This window comes from Mobula hypostoma, chromosome 14 (assembly GCF_963921235.1).
Source record: "Mobula hypostoma chromosome 14, sMobHyp1.1, whole genome shotgun sequence".
Lineage (NCBI taxonomy): Eukaryota > Metazoa > Chordata > Chondrichthyes > Myliobatiformes > Myliobatidae > Mobula > Mobula hypostoma.
Window position 1 is genome coordinate 24,606,266 of NC_086110.1, and position 24,370 is coordinate 24,630,635.

Below are 24,370 nucleotides of genomic sequence, written 5' to 3' on the forward strand. Positions count from 1 at the left end.
CCCATTCAGTCCTTTTACAGTACGAGGTTTCCAGTCAAAATGTGGAAAGGTATAATCACATACCATCACAGCCTTATTTTTCTTGCAATTGTCTACTGTCTGTCTGTCTGTCTCGGTACCATACCTGATGCGGACTTTGCTGACCATGGTTTTCCATATAGATCTGTCCCTCGTTTTTTGGATGACTTCCATTTCCTCGATGTGTAGCTACCTGGCTATACTTTTGATGTACATAAGCCGAGGTCTTCCTCTAGGTTTACTCCCCTCAATCTTTCCAGAGAGTATGAGTTTTTCTAGTTCATCTTTCCGCATGATGTGTCCTAGGAATCTGAGTTGTCTTTCTCTTATTGTTGGTATGAGTGATCGAACTGCTTGGGCTCTTCTGAGAACTTAGTCATTTGATGTGTGTGTGGTCCATGATATTTTTAACATTCTCCTGTAAAACCATAATTCAGCTGCTTCTAGTCTCTCTTCCATTGCTGGAGAAATGGTCCAGCATTCACTTCCATAAGTCAGGATAGAATAAATGTAGCACTGCAGTATTCTGTTTTTAGTGTACGTGCTCATCTTTCTGTCTGATAATATGGTCTTCATTTTTTGGAAAGCTTCTTTTGCCATTATTATTCTGTATTTGATATCTGTGTCACACCTGCCATTACTTGTTATTAGGCTGCCAAGATATTTGAACTTGACTTGTTTGATGTTTGTATTTCCAATCTTGATCACACATTGTGGGATGTTTGTCTTTCTGGAAATGACCATGCTTTCTGTCTTCTTGGTGTTGATTGAGAGGCCTCTGCGATTACTTTCTGCTGCCACAATGGTGAGTAGTTCTTGAAGTTTTGTTTCTGAGTCAGCTATTAGTACGATGTCATCAGCATATCTGATGTTATTTATATTATGGCCTCCAATTGTGAATCCTTTGATACTTCTCAAGATACTTTCTGTATACAGGTTGAATAAGTCTGGCGAAAAGACACAACCTTGCCTGACTCCTCTCATGATATTCACATACTCACTCACTCCTCCTTCTATTCTGATGGATGCTGTCTACTCCCAGTATGTTTCTTAAGAAGCCTATATCTTTTCCATCTATGTCAAGATCTTGAAGTATTTCCAGAAGATCTTGCTGTCTGACTGTGTCAAAAGCTTTTGTATAGTCAATGAAACATAGGTAGATGTCTTTTTGTACCTGGATGGCTCGTTCACAGATCATCGGTAGCATGAAAATTGTATTTCTGGTTCCAGTGTTTTCCACAAAGCCGCATTGTTCTTTACTGATTTCTGGTTTTATACAGCGTCTTGCCCTCATCATGATTACTCTGAGAATAATTTTTGCCACATGGTTCATCAGACTTATTGTATGATGTAACTCACATTCTGTTGCTCACTCTTTCTTTGGAAGTGTGATGAACACTGATTACTTAAATCATTAGGTATCTCCCCATGATCATAGATTTCATTTGCTATTTCTGTAATTTTCTCTATTCCAAAATCTTCTAAGGCCAGTATCATTTCAACAGCGATGTTGTCTGGACCAGTTGCTCTGTTCTGTTTTGTTCTATTTACGGCTGCTCGAATTTCTGATTTTAAAATGCTAGGTCCTTCAAGATTCTTCATTATGTTCGGTTTTTCTCCTCTTTGGTCTTCAAAAAGTTCTTTTATATATTTTGTCCATCTGTTTAGGAATTCCTCTATTGTCTACTATCTCTACAAATTTGCTCCTCTAAATACCGCTGACTATTGGGTGATCCAGAATATAATCCCATTAATGTGGCCACCCCTTTTTAAATCCTCAATTCCACCCATATAGCCTCAGTAAACAAGCCCTCCAGTCTGTCCTGTCTAAGCCCTGCCGTGATAATTTTCCGGACTAGTAATGGCACAACATCTACCCCCCTCCTGTCTAAAACGATGGAACCTTGGAACATTGTGTAACAGTATTAAGAGGAATGGCGACAGTGGCTCGTGAATGTCTGGTGATTGATTTTTGGACAATCAAGTGGCCAGCTCAAAATATATGTGAATTCTTCAATAAGAATTGAGGGAAAAAAAGTTTAGCTTTATTCAAAAAAGGAAAAAAATCTGCATGACTGAATTTCAAGAGATAGGGAGGATAGCAGATAACTAGAATTTTAAAGGTATGGAAGCATAACAATCTTAACTAAAGATTGTTTTTATTCCCTCCTTCCTTTAAATATTTCTGTGGATAACCAGGTACTAGTTTTCTAGTAAGAGTTAGTTAATTTTTTTTTTGACTGGAAGAAATGAAGAGTGCTAGGATTCATTTATCAATTATCCCCGAAGTTTCTGTCTTCCTTTTGGTACTTCCTTGCGATGTTGCATGGACAATCTAATAATTTCTCATTCAGTGATAATGCACTGCCAATTGTGGTTCTGTTTGAGGGTGATATGTGATCAGTAAGCAAAATTAGAAAAAAAACTAAAGACGTCCAAAAACAAGTCTCATGCTGACCACACATTTTATCAATTTTGAAATTACTTACTACACCACATATTGCAGTTTTATGTAGACTTTTCAAGATGAACTGTAGTTTATTTTTCAGCAGAATTTTAATATTGAGTGTATGAGTAACATAATCATGAACAGTTTGGTAACTAACACCTAATGAATTAGACATATTTGAACAACATAAAAGACAGAATCACATGGAATTGTTCATTTGGAACACCAGGTAACTAATGCCACAAGAAAGTTTCAACAGTAACTGCTGAAGGTTTGCACAGAATACCTTTTTCCAAAAGACTTATAAGAAGAACCTTCAGTCCGAGCAAACTGTGAAGTCATTCCATATGCATGAATGAAATTTGGAAGGCCACACTGATTTTTTTATATCATTTTACAACAAAATACTGATAGATTGTTATGAATCCTTATGAATATTTCTAAGGTTAGGTGGCATTACTGCCACTAAAAATAGTAAACAATATTAATTTACATCGCTCAGACTTTTCCAGGAAGTCAAAATTATACATAATTAAAATGGCACCATTCGATTCAATTCCATCTCTTTACACTTTTCACATTTAACTATTATTTACAAATAGAGTTGCATTTTTAAATGTGGCTTTCTTTTATTCTGTTAACTTCACATGCAGGCTGTTCAGTTATTCATCAGATACAGAATGTTTCTGTTTGCAGCTACAAAAATATACCACATCATTAAGAAGATCTTACTCATGCTCAAAGACTTGGTTCATTGTTTTTTTTTCATTTCTGAATTGCATATTTCTGTCTCTGGTTTCTTTCAACAAACTTAAAAGATATATCGTTGATCTTTCTATATAGCACTTTGTAAGCATCCGTTAAATAGCTTAAACATTTTTGTCATGAAGGTTGCAAAATCTTAGAATTGGGCAATATTTGTGCAACTCAATTTAAATATTTGTGAATGGTGTCTTCAGATCAAGATTTCACTTCTGTATTTAACTTCATTACAATATAGTGATGTGCGCAAAGAATCACTGGATATTACAAATACACTGACAGCTAGGTTAACTGGGAAAATTACTGTTAATAAACTAGCTTTTGGAAAAAAGGCAGACTGTAAATTCAGAAAGTACAGTATGACACAATTTTACAATAAGACGAGCCAAATTCATTTTTACAAAACTACTCCTCTTTACAAAATATGAAATAGGTTCCTTTTCTTGGTATTGGAAGAATATAAAAGCACTATTAGTTCCATTGGGCTTTTGGGTTGATAGTAGTTGCAGTGCTAGACTTGCACATCAATTAGTGTTACAATTATGTATCAAAGTAAAAAGAATAGAGAAGTTAATATTTGGTTAGTACTTAAAATCTATCTCCCAATGCCATCAATCAAAACATTGTGACAGCAGTTTCTACTTCTATGATCAGCCAAATCAAACGGAGTGGAAAGCAAGAGACAAATGGTAAAGCATGTGGTTCATAATATAGTCTCCCGAATGGATCAAAATGTGGTTAATAATAGTACTGTGATTCATAGCTTTATATTTTTTAAATAACTGCCACATTCCCTCATGGTTTATAAATGAATGCAACTGTTATGGGAAGTTATATTAAAAAAAGAAGGGTCACATTAAAGAAACAATGTTGTCATTTTAAAGGATCACTGCAGTCACAGTTGGAAGTATAGATCTTCAAAATAAACATTTGGGAGTTGTGCTTATCTCTCCTGCTGGAATTTTCTCCAGCTCAAGTCTGTTTGTGTGGAAAGTGGAATGAAAGCCCTTTCTATTAGCACTGAGTTTGTAGACGTGCCCAGTGCTCATTGCAATGCCCTATAAACAAAAAACTACCTAAAAGTCTTGAATATACTCAGTGACAGAACATTCCTCCAGGGTAGAGTTTTACTATCCTCTGGGTGAAGAAACCTCTCATCTGTGTCCTGACTGGCTATCCAGACTGTGACCTGTGCTTCTAAGTTAAAGTGATGTCAAGCTTGCCCCTTGAGAAACTCTCACCCTACACCCTCTGGTTCTTCAATAAAGGCCCAACCTGTTCCCTCCCGTTACACATCAATTTGCATGGGTCCTAGCTATGTCTGTCTTTTTGTTGGCTATGTGGAACAGACTTTGTTCCAAGTCTATTCCAGCACAAACATCCTAACTGTTAAATTGACAATTGCAATGGTGCGACTTTGGGCACTTGTGCAGACCTCATCAATTTCATTACCTTTGCCATCAACAATTCCTCGCCCTCAAAGGCACCTGAAATACTATGAAAATGATAGCATAGGCATTGAAAACAATAAGGCATAGGTTTAAGATGAAGGTTAGGAACCTAGAGGGGATTGGCCCCAGGATGTTTCACCCAGAGTTTGGATGGAAGCTGGAGTGCACGGCTTGAGTAGATGGTGAAAGCAGGTACTCCTACAATATTTAAGTATTTACATGATCACTAGACTGAGACTAGACGGTTATTGGACAGGTGCTAAAAAGTGAGAATAGTATAAGTAGGTACTTCAAAGTATGTATACTATATACAAAATTAAGATTTGTCTCTATACACCCAGCCACAAAACAAAGCCCAGACAGGATAGGCTGAAGGGCGTGTTTCCATGTTGTATGACTCTGTAACTCTATGACAGAAATCTATAATCTGCTGCAGTTAGGGTTTCAGTTTTTCACTTGTGCCTGGAGGTCCTCCCTGTAGAAGTGACGGCCACCATGGAAATTCTAACTAAAGGTCATTCCTATTAGCAGTAGCTGATCTGTATCATAAACTGCAATTTGCTGCTTCCTGCACATTTAACATTTGATATCAGGCAATGGACAGCTATCTGCACAGTCAGTACTGATGATACTGAGTACTGAGTGACGCAAATACTAATAACAAGAGTACCAAGTGACTTTCAGGTTAAATATGACAGACTTTGTGGTTAATTTGCTCATGAGGAGATTGTTCACAGAATGATTGAGATGTTTTCTAGAGACCCTGCCTCTGAGCGATGAAGAAACAAATCAAAATGCATTGGGGGCACGCAGCCAGTTCTGACAAAACAAGGCATTCTTTTTTCAGCAGTCCAAAGTCATAGAGCTTTGCAGCCCGGAGAGAGGCCCTTCAGTCCAATTTGTTATTGCCATCCAAGCTGCCTATGTGAACTAGTCCCATTCCCTGCATTTAGTCCATCTCCCTTTAAACCTTCCCTACCCATCTAAATAGCTCATTTCATATACGCACCATCCTCAGTGTGGCAAAAGTTGCCCTTCAGATCCCTTTCAAAGCTGTCCCCTCTCACGTTAACGCCATGCCCTCTAGTTTTATACCTGAATATACTGAGGGGAAAAATCAGTGACCATTCATCTCCATTATGCCCCTCATAATTTTAGTAATCTCCTTGAGATTGTGCCTCAACCTCCAACACCCCAGGGAAAAATGTCCCAACCTTTCTCATCTCTCCTTATAGCTCAAGACCTCCAGTCCCAGCAAGATCCTTGTGAATATTTAATGCCCTCCTTCCAGCTTTCCCATAGTCTGGAAACCAGAACTGCTCCAAGTATTGTCTCACCAATATCTTGTATAGCCATATCATGACATCACGTTTTTGTACTCACTGGCTTGACTGATGAAGGTAAGCATGCCAGATGCCTTCTTCACCATCTATGTTTCTACTTTCAGAGGACTATCTATCTGTTCCACAAAACTGTCCAGGCCCTATCATTTACAAAGTAGGTAATACCCTGGCTAAACTCAATAAAGTATAATACCTTGCATTATCAGAGTTAAATTCCATTTGCCATTTTCTGGTCCACTTCCCAAGTTGGTGCAAATCCCTTTTTAAACTTAGGTAACCGTCATTACTGTTTACAATACCACCAGTTTTACTGTTGTCCACGAAGTTAGTAACCATGTTCACAATATTGTCATCCAAGTGTGAAATAATTGGAACCTACTGGTGAATGAGTTTCTTCAAAAATGAGTACTGATTCCTCCACATTAAATCTAACTTGTTTCTCATTTCCTGTGTTCTGACAAAGAGTCTTCTGTCTGAAAATGTAACCCTGTTTTGAAAATTTAACCCTAGTTCTTGTTCCAGCATCCTCTGCTTTAATTTAACTCCTCTATATTAGCTTTCAGGACATGGCTATAACTATATTATTGCACAGAGTGTTTAAAATTAGGAAAGGCAAAGATAGGGATGACTATAGCAGCCTTTTACCCAGCACAGCAGAGTTCAAAACTATGGGTCACATGTTTAAGATGAGAGGAAAACAATTTAAAAAGGACCTGAGGGGCAACTTATCTACATTTGAGGTTGGTGAGTATATGAATGAGGTGCCAAAGCATAATTTAAGAAGTACCTGGATGGGTATGTAGAGGGATATGGGCAGAAGGCAGGATGTTGGGACTAATTGGGTGGGCACAGTGGTTGGCGTGGAAACATTGGGCTGAAGGCCCTATATCTGTGCTGTATTGCTCTATGACTATGATCCTAATGAATCTTCCACATCTTTAGTCTAAGCCTACATAAGAGTGTTGGTTCACTGTTATTATTAATATTTTAATCACAAAATTATTTGTTGAGCTGACACAACTGGAGGAGTGCCAAAATCATTCTGTTTGAAGAGCAATCAACTTGAAGCAAAAGACCAGAAGGGAAAATTGTTGTCAGCACTTCCCATTTTCCAGACCTGGTAGTGCATGGAGGCCAGTGAGTACCTGTAGCGATATTGGATGATGCCAATGACAGGTCATTGCAATCAAGCCTGAGGCACCTTCCATTAGGTAACTGCCCCTGTAACTTTGGTCTAATAATCATCCCCACCCCTTTTCCTCACTGAGGGACCAATCATCTGTGTCACCTCACTGTCTAATACCCACAATTATTATAGGATCAAGCATCCCCTCATCACCTGTTTGACAGCCCCATCCTCAATATAATTTGTCTAGCTTCTAACCCCTGCAATTACCTGTCACAACTCCTACCTCTGTTCTCTCCCCCATCCTGTGAGACATTTCCTCCAAATCACTTGCTCTGCAATGAGGGAAATCACAAAGATAAGGTCTACTATACCATGCATCTTATCTTGGATCTTGTATGCGGTCGAATATCGGGGCAAGAAAACCTTAAGGCAAATTTGGCTTATGAGCTACAAATTCACTGTCGTTGCTCAAAGGCAAAGGTGGGAACATTAAACATGTTAATGAATTCTAACTCAAAAACTTAATGTCAAGCTTTGTCATCAGTTTTCATGTTTGACTGGAAGCTAAAATGAAATCAAACTGCACAGGGTCAATATAGAATCCAGTTTGCAATTCTGGAAGAATTCAGATTGAGACCTGTTTTATTACGCAGAATTGATAAGCTGAATGGCCTAATTTTGCTCCTGTGTCTTATGATCTGAATTAAAATGTGAGGACATGGTCATGCTGTTTAGGCACCTTCAAACAACAAACCTAAAATTGTGGTTTTAAATAGGAATACCACAAAATGCCACAATGACCGTTTGAAAGCCTACTATTCTAACACAACCATTCTATGCATCTGAAGTCTTTCATCTGTTTAGAATTCTCTTCAGTGCCAACTGTCTAACCTCATTGCATTTCTCCTATCTCTCAGAACTGCGAAGAACCGTTCATACCCACTTAACATATGAAGATTTTGCTCTTATTAACTGTGTGGTGGCTACCAAGTGAAATATTTAACCATCATCTGTTCACATTAGATCGTTTGAGGTTGGTGCAAATTTATCTATAAGGAAGCTGGTTTGCAGTCACAGCATTCTGACATCTGATCTGACATTGTTGTCATCATCATCACCAACATTTTCAGAATGTTTCGAATTCTAGATTCAATTAATGTGACTGTTTATTTCAACTAGAAGTGCGTACCTACAAGCTGTGAACTTAGCCAACATTCAGGTCTGAAGGCAATGCTTTCAAGCGTGTGCTTTTGAATCGTTTGCAGAAAAGTTTTCCATGCGAATCCTCACAACTTTTTTCTCAATGGCACGTGGGAAAAGGAAATTGCACACAAAGACCTGATGGCAGGATTTCTGAAAATTTTCTGAAAGGAACGCATATATTATGGGGTTCACACAGGAATACCCATACACCATGCAGTGGGAGAAAATTCTGAATGCTAACGATGCATCGGTTAGAGGGAAACTTCCAAATTGTACACACATGGTTATGATGTGGTCAGGCAACCAGGAAAGAAGAAATACAGCAACAACTAGCATGACCATCTGGGCAGTCTGTGGAGAGAGTAAAGAAGAAACGTAACTTATTTTCAAAGTTATTGCAATAAAGTACATACATTGAGATCTCAATTATAAAGTTCAGCTGTAATTACTCCTTTGCTCTGTATCATTTCCGTGTAGATTACCTCAACTGTTTTCATCATTCACATTGTATATGCTTTGATCCAGTTTTTAAAAGCTTTCAGAAAGTTTTTTGTTTTTTTCAAAAAGTTTTCACTTTAAGAGATAAAATGTTTGAAAATTACTTTATGCTGCTGTGGTTTATGTACATTAATATTTGGTGGGGTCTCTCTTACTTTAAAGACGTTATGTCTACCATGCTTGCAATTTAGTTGAAGACCATCACACAAATCAGGGCTATGTTTATCGAGCTCATTTGTGATTATTGTGAAAGCCACTTTTATTTTTAGATATATTTTTATTGTTTTTACATATACCCAGTTTATGGGCCAAATGCAGGCAAAAGGCACTTGCTCATTAAGACACCTTAGTCATCATGGATAAGTTGGGCCTTAAGATCTGCCTCTGTGCTGAATGACTCCAGTAGTCCACAAGTTAGAGATTCAGATTCCTTCACTGGAGGCCTGATTACCACTCACTCCACCTTGCAGACGGGCAGGAGAATGGATGTCCGCAGCACAATGGATCCTATGGGGCTGGGTAATGGAAAATTAGCACAGTTTCAGAAATGGTGCAGGGGGCAATATGGGATATGATCCACCCTACAGGACTGAAGGGTCTTGGCCCAAAATGTCAACTGTACTCTTCCACAGATGATGCCTGGCCTGCTGAGTTCCTCCAGCATTTTGTGTGTGTTGCTTGGATTTCCAGCATCTGCAGATTTACTCTTGTTTGTGACTCCCTTACAGAAGGAAAGTTCAACAGTTGAAAAGAGCACATGTTCTGCTCTGGAACTTCCAATCTATGCCTCCATTTGGTGCTATTTAATGAGCTCAAGAAATTAATTTAAACATTTTAAAATAAGTTAAAAGTGTATCTGGTGAAACATTCTTGTATCTTCTTTCTTAAAGACGTCTGATTAAATTATTTTTAATGTTTCTCGATGGTGATGCAACTAACCTGTCTGAAAAGGAAGTCAGAAAGAAAAAAAGATGATATAACGTCAGTTTGAAATAATTTAATGTGTAAAAGCAGATTTGGTAGTATTTACACATGCAGAGCCTTTGACATGTTCTGTAACACTGATTTGACTTGAATGCACCCTTGGACAAATATCCACAATAAGAAGCAATACACCATCAGATGTAAGTTGGGAACTTATTAAAAGGCACAGTCTGGTTTTACTTATCACTTTTACATAGGTTGAATGAATGAAAAGAGCTAAACAGCATGAACTTGGACAAAAAGTTTTTAATCCTCAAAAGATAAAAAATGAAAAAATAATCAGAAAACAGCTTTCATGAAGGGCAGGCAAGAGCCTGTGGTGAAAGGATTTTGCCTGGTTCGTGGGCTAAATTCAGTAATACTTCTCTCTCCAGTTCCATAGCAGAAGAAATAATGGCTAACTTGGTTGGTGGCATTATAACTGGTACCAAGCTTAATGCTCATCTATGCTGCAAAAAAAATGGACTGCTGGGAGAACTCAACAGGGTGAACAGGATCTGTCAGGAGAAAGGATTTGTCGATATTCAGGTTGAGGCCTGACATTGGCGCCTGATGCAAGGTGTTCAACTGAAATGTCAACAGTTCCTTTTTCCCAACAGATGTTGCTCGATTCACTAAGTCCCTCCTGGAGTTTGCTTTTGTTTGTTCCAGATTCTGGCATCTGCAGTATCTTGTATTCCTTATTCCTGCTGCCCCTTTATGGCACCATTAAGATCTTAATCAGATTATCAGAACTCTGTACTCAGCCCTTGCTCATTGCCTGTGATAGCTTGACCTGCCCTCTATGCAGTATGTGCAGCAAATGCTACAATGACAACACTAATGAAATATATGAGTCTGATAGGAAAGAAGGATAGGTAACTAAAGGTTACAGTTGTTTTTATACAGCTGTGGTATTATTCTGACACACAATTATATTGACTTTTAAATAACACCAAGACCTATATATTCCCCCTCATCTTTTATGTGGCCAAGAGCATTTGAGGGCGCCAGTTTAGGACCACATTTAGAACAAAATAGTTGGATAAACACATTCACTGCCTTAAATATTCACTCCATCCGTTACAGTGGTTGTAAAGAACACCATCCACAGAACGCACTGGAGCAGGTCTTTTCCACAGCATTTCCAAATCTTAAGAAAAGCAAGGCCATCAACTTTAAAATCACTAATTTGGTATATCTCCATCCTTCCAGTGTGCGGAAACAAAATCTTGGCAGTTCCTACCCAAACATTGTGCAAAAACCTTCCCCAGAATGGCAGTGGTCTAATAAGGTGGATCAACAGCATCACATTGAGAGCAATTTGCTGACTTCACAACAACTATCACATCTGCATTTATATTATTGTGTTATCAGCACTATTTCAGGTTTCCATGCCTGCACCAGCCTTTCTGATTGGTTAATAAAGGTTTTCACATATAATTAATTATACTAATCCCGCCCCCACACACACACACACACACACACACAGACAGACACAGACACAATTCGGGTTAACTTGAACTCTGTCTTGGCTCAACATTTCTTGGATTCCCTTGCTTTCAATGTCCCAGACGAGCTGGAGATCAAAATGTCCATATATCAGATCTCATGCACTGCCTGGAGCTGGTGGCAGAGCCTCGAGGCTCCTGGGAGTGGAGAAGGAGGAGTGTGGAAGGCTGGTAGGCTGACAGTAGCCTTGTCACTTAAATCAGCCCATCGACTCTGGGAAGAAGTAAGTGCAGTTTTACCAGAATCTTTAATTATTTGTTAACTTTGAACCATATTTAATGATTATGGAAACTGTCAGAAACGTATTAACTGATCTTTTGTAGCATCAAGCTGCCAGTGTTGTTCACTTCTTCACAGTTTGGGCCTTGAGGTGCCCAAGACCTGCTTGCTGTATTTATTCCCAGGATGGATGCCAGGTGTGAGAGCCCAGCTCACTTTGTATCCCTCAGTCAGCCCAGCTCGCTGGGTATCTGCCAGTCGGTCCAGCTCGCTGGCTATCCCTCAGCTGGGGTGCAGCTGTGTGGCGCAGTGATGAATCTGAACAATTGTGTGGTTCCTGCATTAACCTGCTCATTATAAGTATGTTAGTATAAAAAGCACAGTACGAACAGGGTAGAAAGTTCGATGACTAATGGAGGTGTGATGGAAAAGCTATCAGGACAAACTAACCACGATAAACAAACTCATCACAGTGCATATGCATTGTGACAGTTTAAATTGCCCAAAATTTGATTAATAGCTGTTCTGGGAAAATTAGATAATCCATACGCATTTCCGAGATTAAAATAGCAAGCCATCTAATTCAGCAATTGAACACGAGCCTGTGGTGGGTGTTATGTTGCTTCTGTTTAAACGTACCATGGGTTAACAGTAATGAATCATATTCTGGAAGAATTAGAGAACCTTTATTTACAGTAATAAACAAACACGTCTTAACCCAGCCACGTGCTGGAACATGCTGGCAATCCCACGCATGCTCAGTGCTCTGTCCAGTCATGTACTGGCACATCATTGCACGTGATATCACCACATCTTCCTTTTCTTAAAAAGAAAAACAATTAACAATGTTAATCAAAACACATCTGTATCAGATAACTGAAACTCTGAAGTTGGCTCTTTCTTAAAACCTTTGCGATTCTTTCTTAACACTGCTCCCTCCTCTGTTTGGACCATGTATGATCTGGTCTGTGTCCATGTGTTCCTTTTATCTTGTATACTCACGTTGTCTCCTTGTCCTTCAGACAAACGTCTCCTAGATCAGTCAACTCACGTTCCACTTCCATTTGTAATGAAATACGAATCTTCTTTTCTTCATCTAATTCTCTCATTAACTGTGTAATCTCTTTTTTATGCTGAGACTTCATCATTTCAATAATACTTCTCAATTCCTTCACTTGTGCTTTCACTTCTTCCTCATACTGTGCCCACTGTGAGCGTTCTTGCTCTGGACGGTGATGAAACTGAATCTCATATTCTCTCAGTGTCTCTCTCATTATCATTTGCATTGAAGCAACCTCCTCCTGCCATTGCTTTTTCACATCATCAATTGCATCCTGTTTGGTCGTCTCAGACACTGCAGCTACTGCTTTTATGTTCTCCATGTCAGCATTTGTCTCCATGGGCTGGACCTGCAGTCAAGTGACATCACCTTCTGCAGACTGTAATGCAACATTCTGTCGCTTCAGCTCTGTGTCACCATCCAAGACAAAAATTCCCTTCACCAAATTAAGTCTTTCACAGGCAGATAAACCCAGAATTGACTGTACATTTTTTGGCACGACCACAAATGAAAGCGTATGCACAATATTTTTGTGTGATACCTTTGCCACGCATGTTCCTTTAACTGGAATGTCTGCACCTGAATACCCAGTCACTTTTACATTTGTCTGATGTAACCTCGGTCTTGGCTTTAAAGCATCGATCTCAGATTCTGCAAGAACATTCACTTGCGCTCCAGTATCAAGTTTAAACAGAATATTGTTTTGATTCACTTGCAACGGAATAGTCCAGTAATTCTTACTTTGTTTATTTTCTCAAAGCACATCTATACAAAATTCCTCACGTTCATCTTCATGCACAGCATTTACTTGTTTCAATTTATTTTCCTTCTTTCTACTTTTACAACAGTGTGAAAAATGATTAATCTTACTGCAGCCATTGCAAATTTTACCATATGTGGGACTCTGATTTGGACGATGTTCCCGCGCACAGTGATCACGTGACTTTTTTTCTTTCCAATGCCGTTTTGTTCTCTGTCGGTTTCGTCAACGTATTATTTTATTTCTTGATGTATTCACGCTTTTTTACAGAGTTTACATTGCAGTTTTCGACAAAAAGCTCTTCAGCCTGCAACATCACAGTCTCAGAAGCTTTTACAAAATTTAAATCTTGCTCTCTCAACAGCCTTTCTCTCAGAGCATTTTCTCGAATGCCACAAACAAGTCTATCTTTAATGAGAGAGTTCGTGAGCAATCCAAACTCGCATGTTCTATTATGCTTTCTTAACTCAGTAACATACTGATCAATTGTTTCAGCAGCTCTCTGTGCACATGTGAAGAATTTATATCGCTCATACGTTAAATTACGCTTAGGTATACAAAATACTTCAAATCTGTCCATTATCGACTTTAAATTGAAATTATCTCCATCTTCAAAAACAAAATTATTATATACCTCTACTGTGTCATTCCGGATTACATGGAGCAAAAGCACAGCTTTGTTTTTTTCCGATTTTTCTTCATAATCGATCGCTGATAAGTACAGTTCAAACTGTTGCTTGAATATCCTCCAATTCACAGCCATATTGCCAGACGGCTGAAGTTTTGGTGGGGGTTGTAAACCTTCCATTTTACCGTTTACAGTTCGAAATTTTTTTCTTCCTCTCTTTTTTTCGATTATCTTCGATTCTCGATTCTCCCGTATTATTCTTCCAGAACCACTTCTGACACCATGTTTTGTTACTTCTGTTTAAATGTACCATGGGTTAACAGTAAAGAATCATATTCTGGAAGAATTAGAGAACTTTTATTTACAGTAATAAACAAACATGTCTTAACCCAGCCACGTGCTGGAATATTCTGGCAATCCCATGTATGCTCAGTGCTCTGTCCAATCATGTACTGGCACATCATTGCATGTGATATCACCACAGTGGGAATATAAGACATGTATGAAGAAGGTTTATCAGTCTGGACTTTATGGCCAGCTGTGAGGTGCTCAAACTCACTACAGATGTACAAATAAGAGCAATTTGGCTTGGCTCCGTCTAGATATTTCTTAAATATTTTATCTTCAATTATCAATCCAATTTATTTTGAAAACTGCAATTTTTGTACTTCCATCACACTCTCAGGCCTTGCACTCCATATCCAGACAAGCCGTTGAATTGCTCTTTGTGGTATCTCTACTGAAAGTCTCTATTTGAAAGTATCATTAAAACTGTGTCCTATGGTTCCCAACAATTTCACCAATGGGAACAATGCCTTCTTGTTCACATTGTAGAAAAACTCCAATAATCCAGCACCACTGGGTCTTTGGGAGTGCTGGATTAGCAAAATTTCATTTTATTGGATGTTATTTCCATCAATGCATCAACGCACTCTTATCTCACAATTTTTGTGCTTTACCCATTAATATAAAATTTCCAGTGAAACACGTGAGGGGAGTGGCAAATATAGCACTCTGGAGACCAGTTCTGGTTCTGAACTGACAAATATTCCTTACCAGGCACAGGAGCCCAACATTGGTTTCAACCTGTGGTCCTGATCCCAGCTCAGCCATAGTTTGGCTGCATTCCCTGCTTGCACTCTGGACCCTGGCTCATACTATGTATTAATGAGTGAGCCAGATGGAGGACCATCATCATTTCCAAAGCGCAAACACGAGGAAATCTGCAGTTGCTGGAAATTCAAGCCACACACATCAAAGTTGCTGGTGAACACAGCAGGCCAGGCAGCATCTCTAGGAAAAGGTACAGTCGACGTTTCGGACCGAGACCCTTCCAAAGCATTGGATTTCACATTATCATAGTTTCATTGTTTAATGATGATTTTGAACATTTCTGTCAAATCTCTTCTCAATTTTCTCGGCTCTAAGAGAAATTCCTAATTGTTCATGTTTATCCATAATACCAGCAAAATCTCTGGTGTATTCTCTTCATAACTTTCAAATACTTCCTATTGTGTGATACTTGGTAATGGAACTATTTCTTAATTGGAAATTTAGCATAATGTTCTAGTGTTGTTCATTATGTCTCTATTTCCAAAGCTCAGGATCTTGAACTTGTCTTAACAGCTGTCTAAAACTGTCTGCCACATTCAGAGATTTCTTGTAGTGCCTTTGGAATTATATTCTTCATATTACATTGCCTATCTCCATTTAGTGTTAAACTGATATCATATAATGAGATGAAAGGATTTACGAAAATAATTCCGGGAATGTAAGAGTTATCATATAAGGAGCATTTGATGGCTCTGGGCTTATATTCACAGGAGTTTAGAAGAATGTGGAAAGATCTCATGGAAATTTATTGAATGTTGAGGGCACAGCCTCAGAATAAAGGGACATCCATTTAGAATGAAGATAAGGCAGAATTTATTGGCCAGAATATGGTGAATCTGTGGAATTCCTTACCAGAGGCCGTCATGGAGGCCAGGACATTGTTTTTATTTAAGGCAGAGGTTGATAAGTTCTTGATTTATCAGGGCATGAAAGGTTATGGAGAGAAGTCGGGAGAAGGGGCTTGAAAGGAAAAATAAATCAGCCATTATGAAATGGTGGAGCAGACTCGATGGGCTGAATGGCCAAATTCTGCTCCGCTCTCTTATTGTCTTCTGGTAACCACTTATAACCTCCCAGCTTCTCATATCACTGCCATCCCCCATCCACTCACCTACCTTCCCCCTCACCTATCACCTGACATCTTATTCTGACATCTGTCCTCTTCCTTTCCAGTCATGCTGAAGATTTTCACTGGAATCATCAACTGTTTATTTCCCTCCATAGATGCTGCCTGACTTGCTGAATTTCTCCAGAATTTTGTGTGAGTTCATTCAGACTTCCAACATCTGCAGAATTATTGTCTTCTACTCATGCTAGTATCATGGGCTCTTAACTTGTTAAGCAGCCTCATGTGCAGCACCTTGTCAAAGGTCTTCTGAAAATCCAAGTACACAACATCCACTGATTCTCCTTTGTCTATCCTGCTTGTTATTTCCTCAAAGAATTCCAACAGATTTGTCAGGCAAGGTTTTCTTTTAAGGAAAGCATGCTCACTTTGGCCTATTTTATCATGTGCCTCCATGTACCTTGAGACCTCAAGTTTAACAATCAACTCCAACATCTTCCCAATCACTGAGGTCAGGCTAACTGGACTATAATTTCCTTTCTTCTACTTCCCATTCTTCTTGAACAGCCGAGAGAAATTTGCAAAGTTCCAGTTCTCTGGAACCCTGCCAGATCCTTGGACTGAAGAAGAGATGATTGTTTAAGAGGTATAAGGTACCTTCTTACCTTTTCTCTTCTCCTCCTCAGTCCTCATGAGCTGCCCATCACCTCCCTCTGGTTCCCCACCTCCTTCCTTTTATTTCATGGTCCACTGTCCTCTCTTATTAGATTCCTTATTCAGCTCTTTACCTGTTCTACCTATCAACTCTCAGATTGTCACATCATCCCCCTTGCCCACCTACCCATTTGCACCTCACCAGGTCTCACCGATCACCTGTCTCCTTGCCCTTCCAACCCACCACTTTCTTATCCTGGCTTCTGCCCTCTTCCTTTCCAATCCTAATGAAGGGTCACGGCCCAACACGAGTACGGTTTATACCCCTCCATAGATGTTGCCTGAATTGCTAAGTTCCTCGAGCATTTTGAGTGTGGTACTTCTCTTTCTCAGCGTTCCCCTGCAGTGTACTAATCATACAGGTAAAACCATTTTGTTGTGACCTTGCTGATGGCTTTGCCTTCCAACTGATTTTGGCATGGTCAGCTTTCCAGAGCTTGCTAGCTGTATCTGACCTATCTATGACCTGTTTATCCAAAGAAAATCATTATGCTGCATTTAGTACAGGTTCTGCCCAAAGTCCAGAGATCCCCTAACTTCTCTAACATGTGGGAAAGTTGTAACATATGTGCATGACATCTTGCTTTGGTCTCAAAATGACTGCAGCATGATTCATTCAGTACTTATTAGTCAGTAAGAATTCTTACCAGTTGATCTTGTGGTTAAGATTGCCATTAGGGAGGGAGGATTTAAATACAATAAAACTTCACTCAAATGTTATCAGATAATGGTTGACTTTATTTGCCATATGTACAAATAAAGAACATGTCCAAATAAATAAAGGAACAAAAAGTTTGCAAAGATTTGGCACGACACCTAAAACTTCAACAAATTTCTATCCAGTAGTTGCAACACAGCTTGTTATGGAAACACCAATGCCCTTGAATGAAAAATTCAACAAAAAGTGGAGGATACGGCCCAGTCCATAATGCGAAAAGCCCTCCCCACCATTGAGCTCATCCACACGGAGTCCTATCACAAAAATCAGCATCCATCATGAAGGATCACCACCACCCAGGCCATGCTCTCTTCTTGTTGGTGCCATCAGGAAAAATGTACAAGAGCCTTGGGACCCACACCATCAGGTTCAGGAACAGCCTCAAACATCAGGCTCCCGAACCAGAGGGAATGACTTCACCCAACTTCACTCACCCTATCAACCTATGGACTCTGTTCCCAGGATTCTTCATCTCATGTTATTGATGCTTATTGCTTAAGTATTTATTATTATCATTACATTTTTCATTTCTTTTGTATTTTCAGTTTGTACATTGGTTGTTGTTGTTGTTGTAAGGGGAGGGGAGCGTTGGGAATGGACCCAAATGCAAGACACAGACACTAAGTACTAGGAACAGGACTTGACTGGAGAACTAGAGTTAGGGACGGGACTGGATGCAGACAAGGAGTTGGGACAGGAACACAGACTAGGCTAGGGAAGCAGGACCTGGACAAGGGACTGGGAACAAGGAGCCTGGGCATGGACTCTGAGCCAGAGACTGGACAAGGACCCAGAACCTGGGTCTTGACTTGGGCTCGGACTCCAAAACTAGGGGAAGATGTGACGAGGCTTGGGTTCCTGGAGACCAGGCGAAGACGCGACGAGGCTTGGGTTCCTGGAGATGCGAGGGTACTTCAAGGCTTGGGTATGGACTCCGAGCCAGAGACTGGGCAAGGAACCAGAATCTGGGACTTGATGCGGGCTCGGACTCCAGAACTAGGTGAGGACAAGACGTGGCTCCAGGACAAGGAGTGGCAACAGGACTGGACGTGAGACTTCTGGACAGGACAAGGGAACCCCAGCACAGGATGAGGGAACCCTAGCACTGGGCTGGGCAAGGTACTCCTGGGCTGGGTGAGACACATGGACAAGATGAGAACACAAAGCCATGGCTTGGACAGGACAAGGTTCTTGGATCGTGGTTAGGACTGGACGAGACCCCGAAGACTTGACTTGGTTGAGGGAGAGACAGGAACACAGAGCCTTGGTCAAGGGAGAGACAGGAATATGGAACACAGAGCCAGGACCCCTCCTTGGAAACAGGACGTAGGGCTGGGACTCATTACACAGAATGCAGAATACTATGAGATGGTTCCCAACACTAGGTAGCGGCAAACGGCCGGACATACCTAGCAAAGGCGTGGACACAGAAGGTTCCCAACACTAGGTAGCGACAAATAGCCGGACCTACCTAGTGAAGGCGTGGACACAGAGGCAGTTCAAAACAATGATAGACAGTTCCTTATCATGCTCCAGCTATTGAACTAGACAGTGGTGCAGGCGAGGGTTACAGGCAAGGCGAGGGTTACAGGCAAGGCAAGGCAAGGTGAGGCAACAGAAGGAAGGGGAACAGAAGCAATTCAGGCAGGTGGTATGGACAGGAACAATCCAGAAGCCAGAGGCTTCTTCTTCTTCTTTTTTGTTTTATGGTGGTTGGCAACCAGTTTTTCAGTGCATTATCGCCACCTTCTAGACTTGTAGTGTTCCAACCAAATGTGTCCTGGAGTTCTCTACTTTAGACAATCTAGTTCAGCCTGCACTTCTCTATTAGCATCACTCTGTAGTTGCAATTCCTCGTGACTGCTTAATGCACTCATTAGATAATGCCGCAAACTGCTATTCTTCCCTAATTTTGTCACGTTTTCATGTAGTTGCATTACCTCAATTACATTGATTTCATCTATATCACTTGTAAGACTAAAACCATCTTGTTAAAGAATAGTAATTATCACATGTTATACTTTAAAAATTGCTGGTTTTCCAAGTCTATCTGCCTTTTCAGGTTTTCCATTTCTTGGATCGTAGCCTACAGTTGTTTACTGAGACCTCGAAGTTCTTCTTCATTTGCTTCCATGTTTTCATTTTATAATCTGAATGTAGATAATTCACTTTGCAACAAATTCCTTTTCCTTTTGTATCCTTGTAATAATTTCCTCCATTTTCCAATCTCTTTCCAACTCACAGTTGTTATTGCCGGGTACTTCTATTTGTTGTTGGAATTCTGCACATTTACCCTGGGCTTCAACCATAAAATCTGAGGATTTTCCTTAAGTTCTGAAACGTATTTCTTAAATTCTTGACCATTTGCGATAAATATACCGCCATTAAGATTCCATCTCCCCTGCCTGTGAACTGTTGGATCCTCCATTCAGCGTTTCTTTGACTTCTTCCTACCTAATCCCTTTAATACCAAGATACTTTTCTGCAGACTTGACGATAATTTTAATTTTCTCAGTTCTTTTGCTTGTTTGCGCTGAACAATTAATTGCATCCACCATAAAAAGTACGAAGTCCTTTCTACTCATTAATAGTCTATCCTTATTTTTTATATTACAGCCCTCACAATTCACCAGTTTATTATTCCCTGTATTTGTTTGCTTAACAGCCTTTTTCAGCAAATTCTTTCACTGCCTCTGCATAACTGATTCCTTAAGTTACTTTTACATATTGTATCTCAGCTGCCTTCTTGCTATAAATGCACCCTCAATAAGCTGCGTTTTGTTCCTCACCACAATTGCAGCATTTCAGCCTAGCTCCCGCTTCACATTTCCCATATTCATGTTCTCCAGCGCATCTCCCACATCTTCGCTTTCCTCTGCAGACCACCGCAATGTGCCTGAATTTCTGACATTTATAGCATCTTAAAGACAGTGGTATATATATTCTAACCACATAACACATATACCTTAAGTAAACGTTAGTTGGCAATCTCTCTTCATCAAAGTTAATCATTACTGATAAACTATCATACTCTTTCCCGTTTCTTGTAACTTTCAAACATTTGGCCTCAATAATTTTTGCTCCTTTTATGTTCTGCTTAATCTCATCCATAGTAACTTTTGTTGGTATCCCCGAAATAACTCCTCTAGTCCACTTTCTATTGTTGTGTATTGAGCATTGTACTTCTTTGCCATCTACTTTACTTAATCTTATCACTTTGCCTTGCTGAGCACTATCTCAACAAATCACTAATAGCAATCCATTTCGTAAAATCTTTGCTCCCTTAATCTCACCTATAATTTTGTAGAGCATCTTCGTCAAACGAATCGGGTTCCAATCACCAAAAGACACCCTGTCTTCACCTAGTTTTATAATTGCTTTAATCTCATCTTCTTTCCATTGTTTTGCTGTCTTGCTTTGATCATCCACTAACTCCTCAGAGTTTGATATCCCATACCTCTGCTTTCTTTTCTTCCTCTTTCCATTCCTTTCCTCTTTCCCACCAATCTCCATCTCTAGTTCACTTCCACTCTCGCCAAAAACTTCCTTCAACAGCTTGGCTCTTTCCTTCATGTTCTCTCTCTCCACCATTTTCTAGTCAGCCGTCTCGACCCACTCCCAGCTCACCTACCACCAGCCAGCCATCGGGTGTTCTACTTCACCTGAATATCCGCTGGAACCCAGCCAGAGGCTGAATCCTGAAGCTATTTATGAAGCCAGCACAAACGAGAATCAGCTGCCTCAACAGAAACTGGGGAAAACCAGAAAACCTGGAATAAGGAACCTGGACCAGATCATGAACGGGAAAGCAGATTTCAAGGACCGGACCATGACAGTCGTCCATTATGTTGAGTGTGATCTTTTATTGATTCTATTATGTTTCTTGGATTTACTGTGTATCATTGTAAGAAAATGAATCTCAGGGTTGTATATAGTGACACATATGTACTTTGATAATAAATGTACTTTGTATTTTGTACCTTTGTAAGTTGAAACATACAGCTAAGAGCTTGATTTGCGTCAATGACCAATCTGTCCAAACACGTGCTGGCACTGGCCCGCAAGTGTCACCATGCTTCTGGCATCAACATAGTAAGCCCACGACTTACTAAACCTTACTAATCCATATGTCTTTGGAATGTGGCATAAACTGGAGCACCTGGAGGAAACTCACATGGCCACGGGGAGAAAGTACAAACTCCTTATGGACAGCAGTGGGAAATGAACACCCATCGCTGATCACTGGTGTTGTAACAGGTTTATGCTAACCACTCCACCACTGTGCTGCCCTAAAATAAACAGAACCATCGTCAGACTCAATGAGATGTAAGTGTCCCAACTGCTGTTGCTGCGAAGAATAACTATTCTAATTCATAGAGAGAGCTCAGGCTCAAAGATGCCACACAAGTTGATAGATGGGTAAGAAGGCATATGATGTATTGCCTTTCATTAATCAGGGGATGGAGTTCAAGAGTGAGGTAGTGTTGTAGGTGTATACTCTGGTTGAACAACACTTGGAATACTGTGTTCAGTTCTGGCTGCCTCATTATAGGAAGGATGTGGAAGCTTTAGGGCATGCAGAGGAGTTTTACCAGGATGCCGCCTGGTTTGGAGACCATGTCTTATGAGGGTAGGTTGAGTGAGCTGGGGCTTTTCTCCTTGGAGCAAAAAGGGGGATGAGAGATGACTTGATGGAGAGTACAAAATGATAACAGGCATCTATCAAGTGAATAGCCAGAGACTTTCTCCAAGGTTGGAAATAGCTAGTACAAGGGGACATAAATTTAAGGTGATTGGAGGAAAGTATAGGGGGGATGTCAGACATAGTTTTTTTACACAGAGAGAGGAATGGCGGGTGTGGTGGTAGAAGCAGATACGTTACAGTCATATAAGAATCTCCTGCGGCTATTAACGCATGTGAACTTTCACAATTAATGCAATCTAATAATGAACATTGACAGCAATATTGCTATAGAATTATCAAATGAAGCAGCACTAATAAGCATTCTCATGGCATAATCAGTGGTCAGTTTATTACATATCTTCTGTATGTTCATGGTCTTCTGCAGCTGTAGTCCATCCACTTTAAGGTTCAATGTGTTGTGCCTTCAGAGAGCCTCTTCTGTACACCACCATTGTAGCGTGTGGTTATTTGAGCTACTGTCAGCTTGAACCAGTCTGGCCATTCTCTTCTGACCTCTCTCCAAGTAACATGATGTTTTTACCAATAGAACTGCCACTCACTGTATGTTTTTTGTTGTTTTTCACACCTTTCTCTAGAGACTGTTGTGTGTGAGATCAGCAGTTTCTGTGTCACTCAAACCACTTTGCCTGGCACCAACAATCATTCCACGGTCAAAGTCACTTAGATCACATTCCTTCCCTTTCTGATGTTTAGTCTGAACAACAACTGAGCCTCTTGACTATTTTTGCATGCTTTTATGCATTGAGTTGCTGCCACATGATTGCTGATTATACATGTGCATTAATGAGCGGGTGTACCTAATAATGTGGCCTCTAAGTGTAACTGACTGACTTCAGAATCACGCAGTTTCAATACGGTCATCTATTTAACTTACTGTCTTTTGGATCATCACTGAAATATTTTTCAGCAACTGTCTAATAGCCATGCTATTATGAAATTATTAGCAAAATTAATTCATGAAATTAATGGCAGATGAAATTTCCTATTTAAGTGAGATTGCCTTCGGAATTAGAATTTCATTCAATTATTTAAAATATATTTATGGGATGATCTCAATTGTTCTTGAGTTGGTGATGGGAAGCCACATTCTCCAACCATTCTAACCACAGTGATTTTGGTTGACATATTCCAGACTTCATATCCTGGAACATTGAAGGAACAGTGATATATTTCCAAGAGGGGATATACCGTATATGACAGAGGGAAACTGACTGTGCAAGTGATATATTATGCAAGGTTTTGGTTTTTGTACACACACACATCTGCAGCTCTTTCAGAATAACATGAGAAATAGGGAGGTTTGCTGTTGATTGATAGTCAATATCATTTAGTTACAGGCTGACATTTCATACTACTCAAGTGTCACAAAAAAAGCATCCTTCTGAAGGGTTTCAGCCTGAAACGTCGACTGTACTCTTTTCCTAGATGCTGCCTGGTTTGCTGAGTTCCTCCAGCATTTTGTGTGTGCTGCTCGGATCTCCAGTAGAAGATTGTCTAACTACCTACTCTTGCCATTCAAATGTAAAGCCATCACTGAATCCTTCACCATCATCAATCTGAAGGGTCAGTATTAACCAGAGAATTAGCTGAACTAGTCACTTAAACAACAGATTAAAGGCTAAGTAATCCCCCCTCAGAAGACACCGCAGACTCTTCCCATCTGGAATATCCTTTGCTTGCTTGGATGGTGTACCATTTAAGTAATACTCAAGAAGCTTCACACCATTAAAGACAAAGCAATCCACTCAACTGTGGCACTATTTATCACTATAATGTTAGCTCCCACCTTTGGTATGTGATGGTATGGTAGTCTACCATCACTGCAGGAATTGTATGTGTTTGGGACATAGAAGCAAGCAGGAAAAATTATTGTGGGCATGAGCCACCCTGCAAACTGCCTTTTCCAAAATTTCCCTTCTGCAAAACGCTATAGGGCTAATAAAAAAAACTTCATGCCTTCTTAAAAGTTTCTTCCCCCACATTATCTATTACCTCAGTCACTGTAAACACTTTAAAACACTTTTTATAATGCTGTTTATGTTCCAAATACATTCTGGTA

At 39.9% G+C, this 24,370-nt stretch overlaps 1 protein-coding gene across 1 annotated transcript in view; it reads right to left on the reverse strand.

Annotated features, from left to right (window-relative positions):
• Positions 1–7,970: 7,970 nt before the first annotated feature.
• The window catches only part of galr1b (galanin receptor 1b), a 29,980-nt gene continuing 13,580 nt past the window's right edge, over positions 7,971–24,370 (reverse strand). The window contains exon 3 of the mRNA XM_063066828.1: positions 7,971–8,706. Within this exon, the coding sequence (XP_062922898.1) occupies positions 8,389–8,706 (318 nt within the window). The 3' untranslated portion in view covers positions 7,971–8,388. The remainder of the gene's footprint in view (positions 8,707–24,370) is intronic.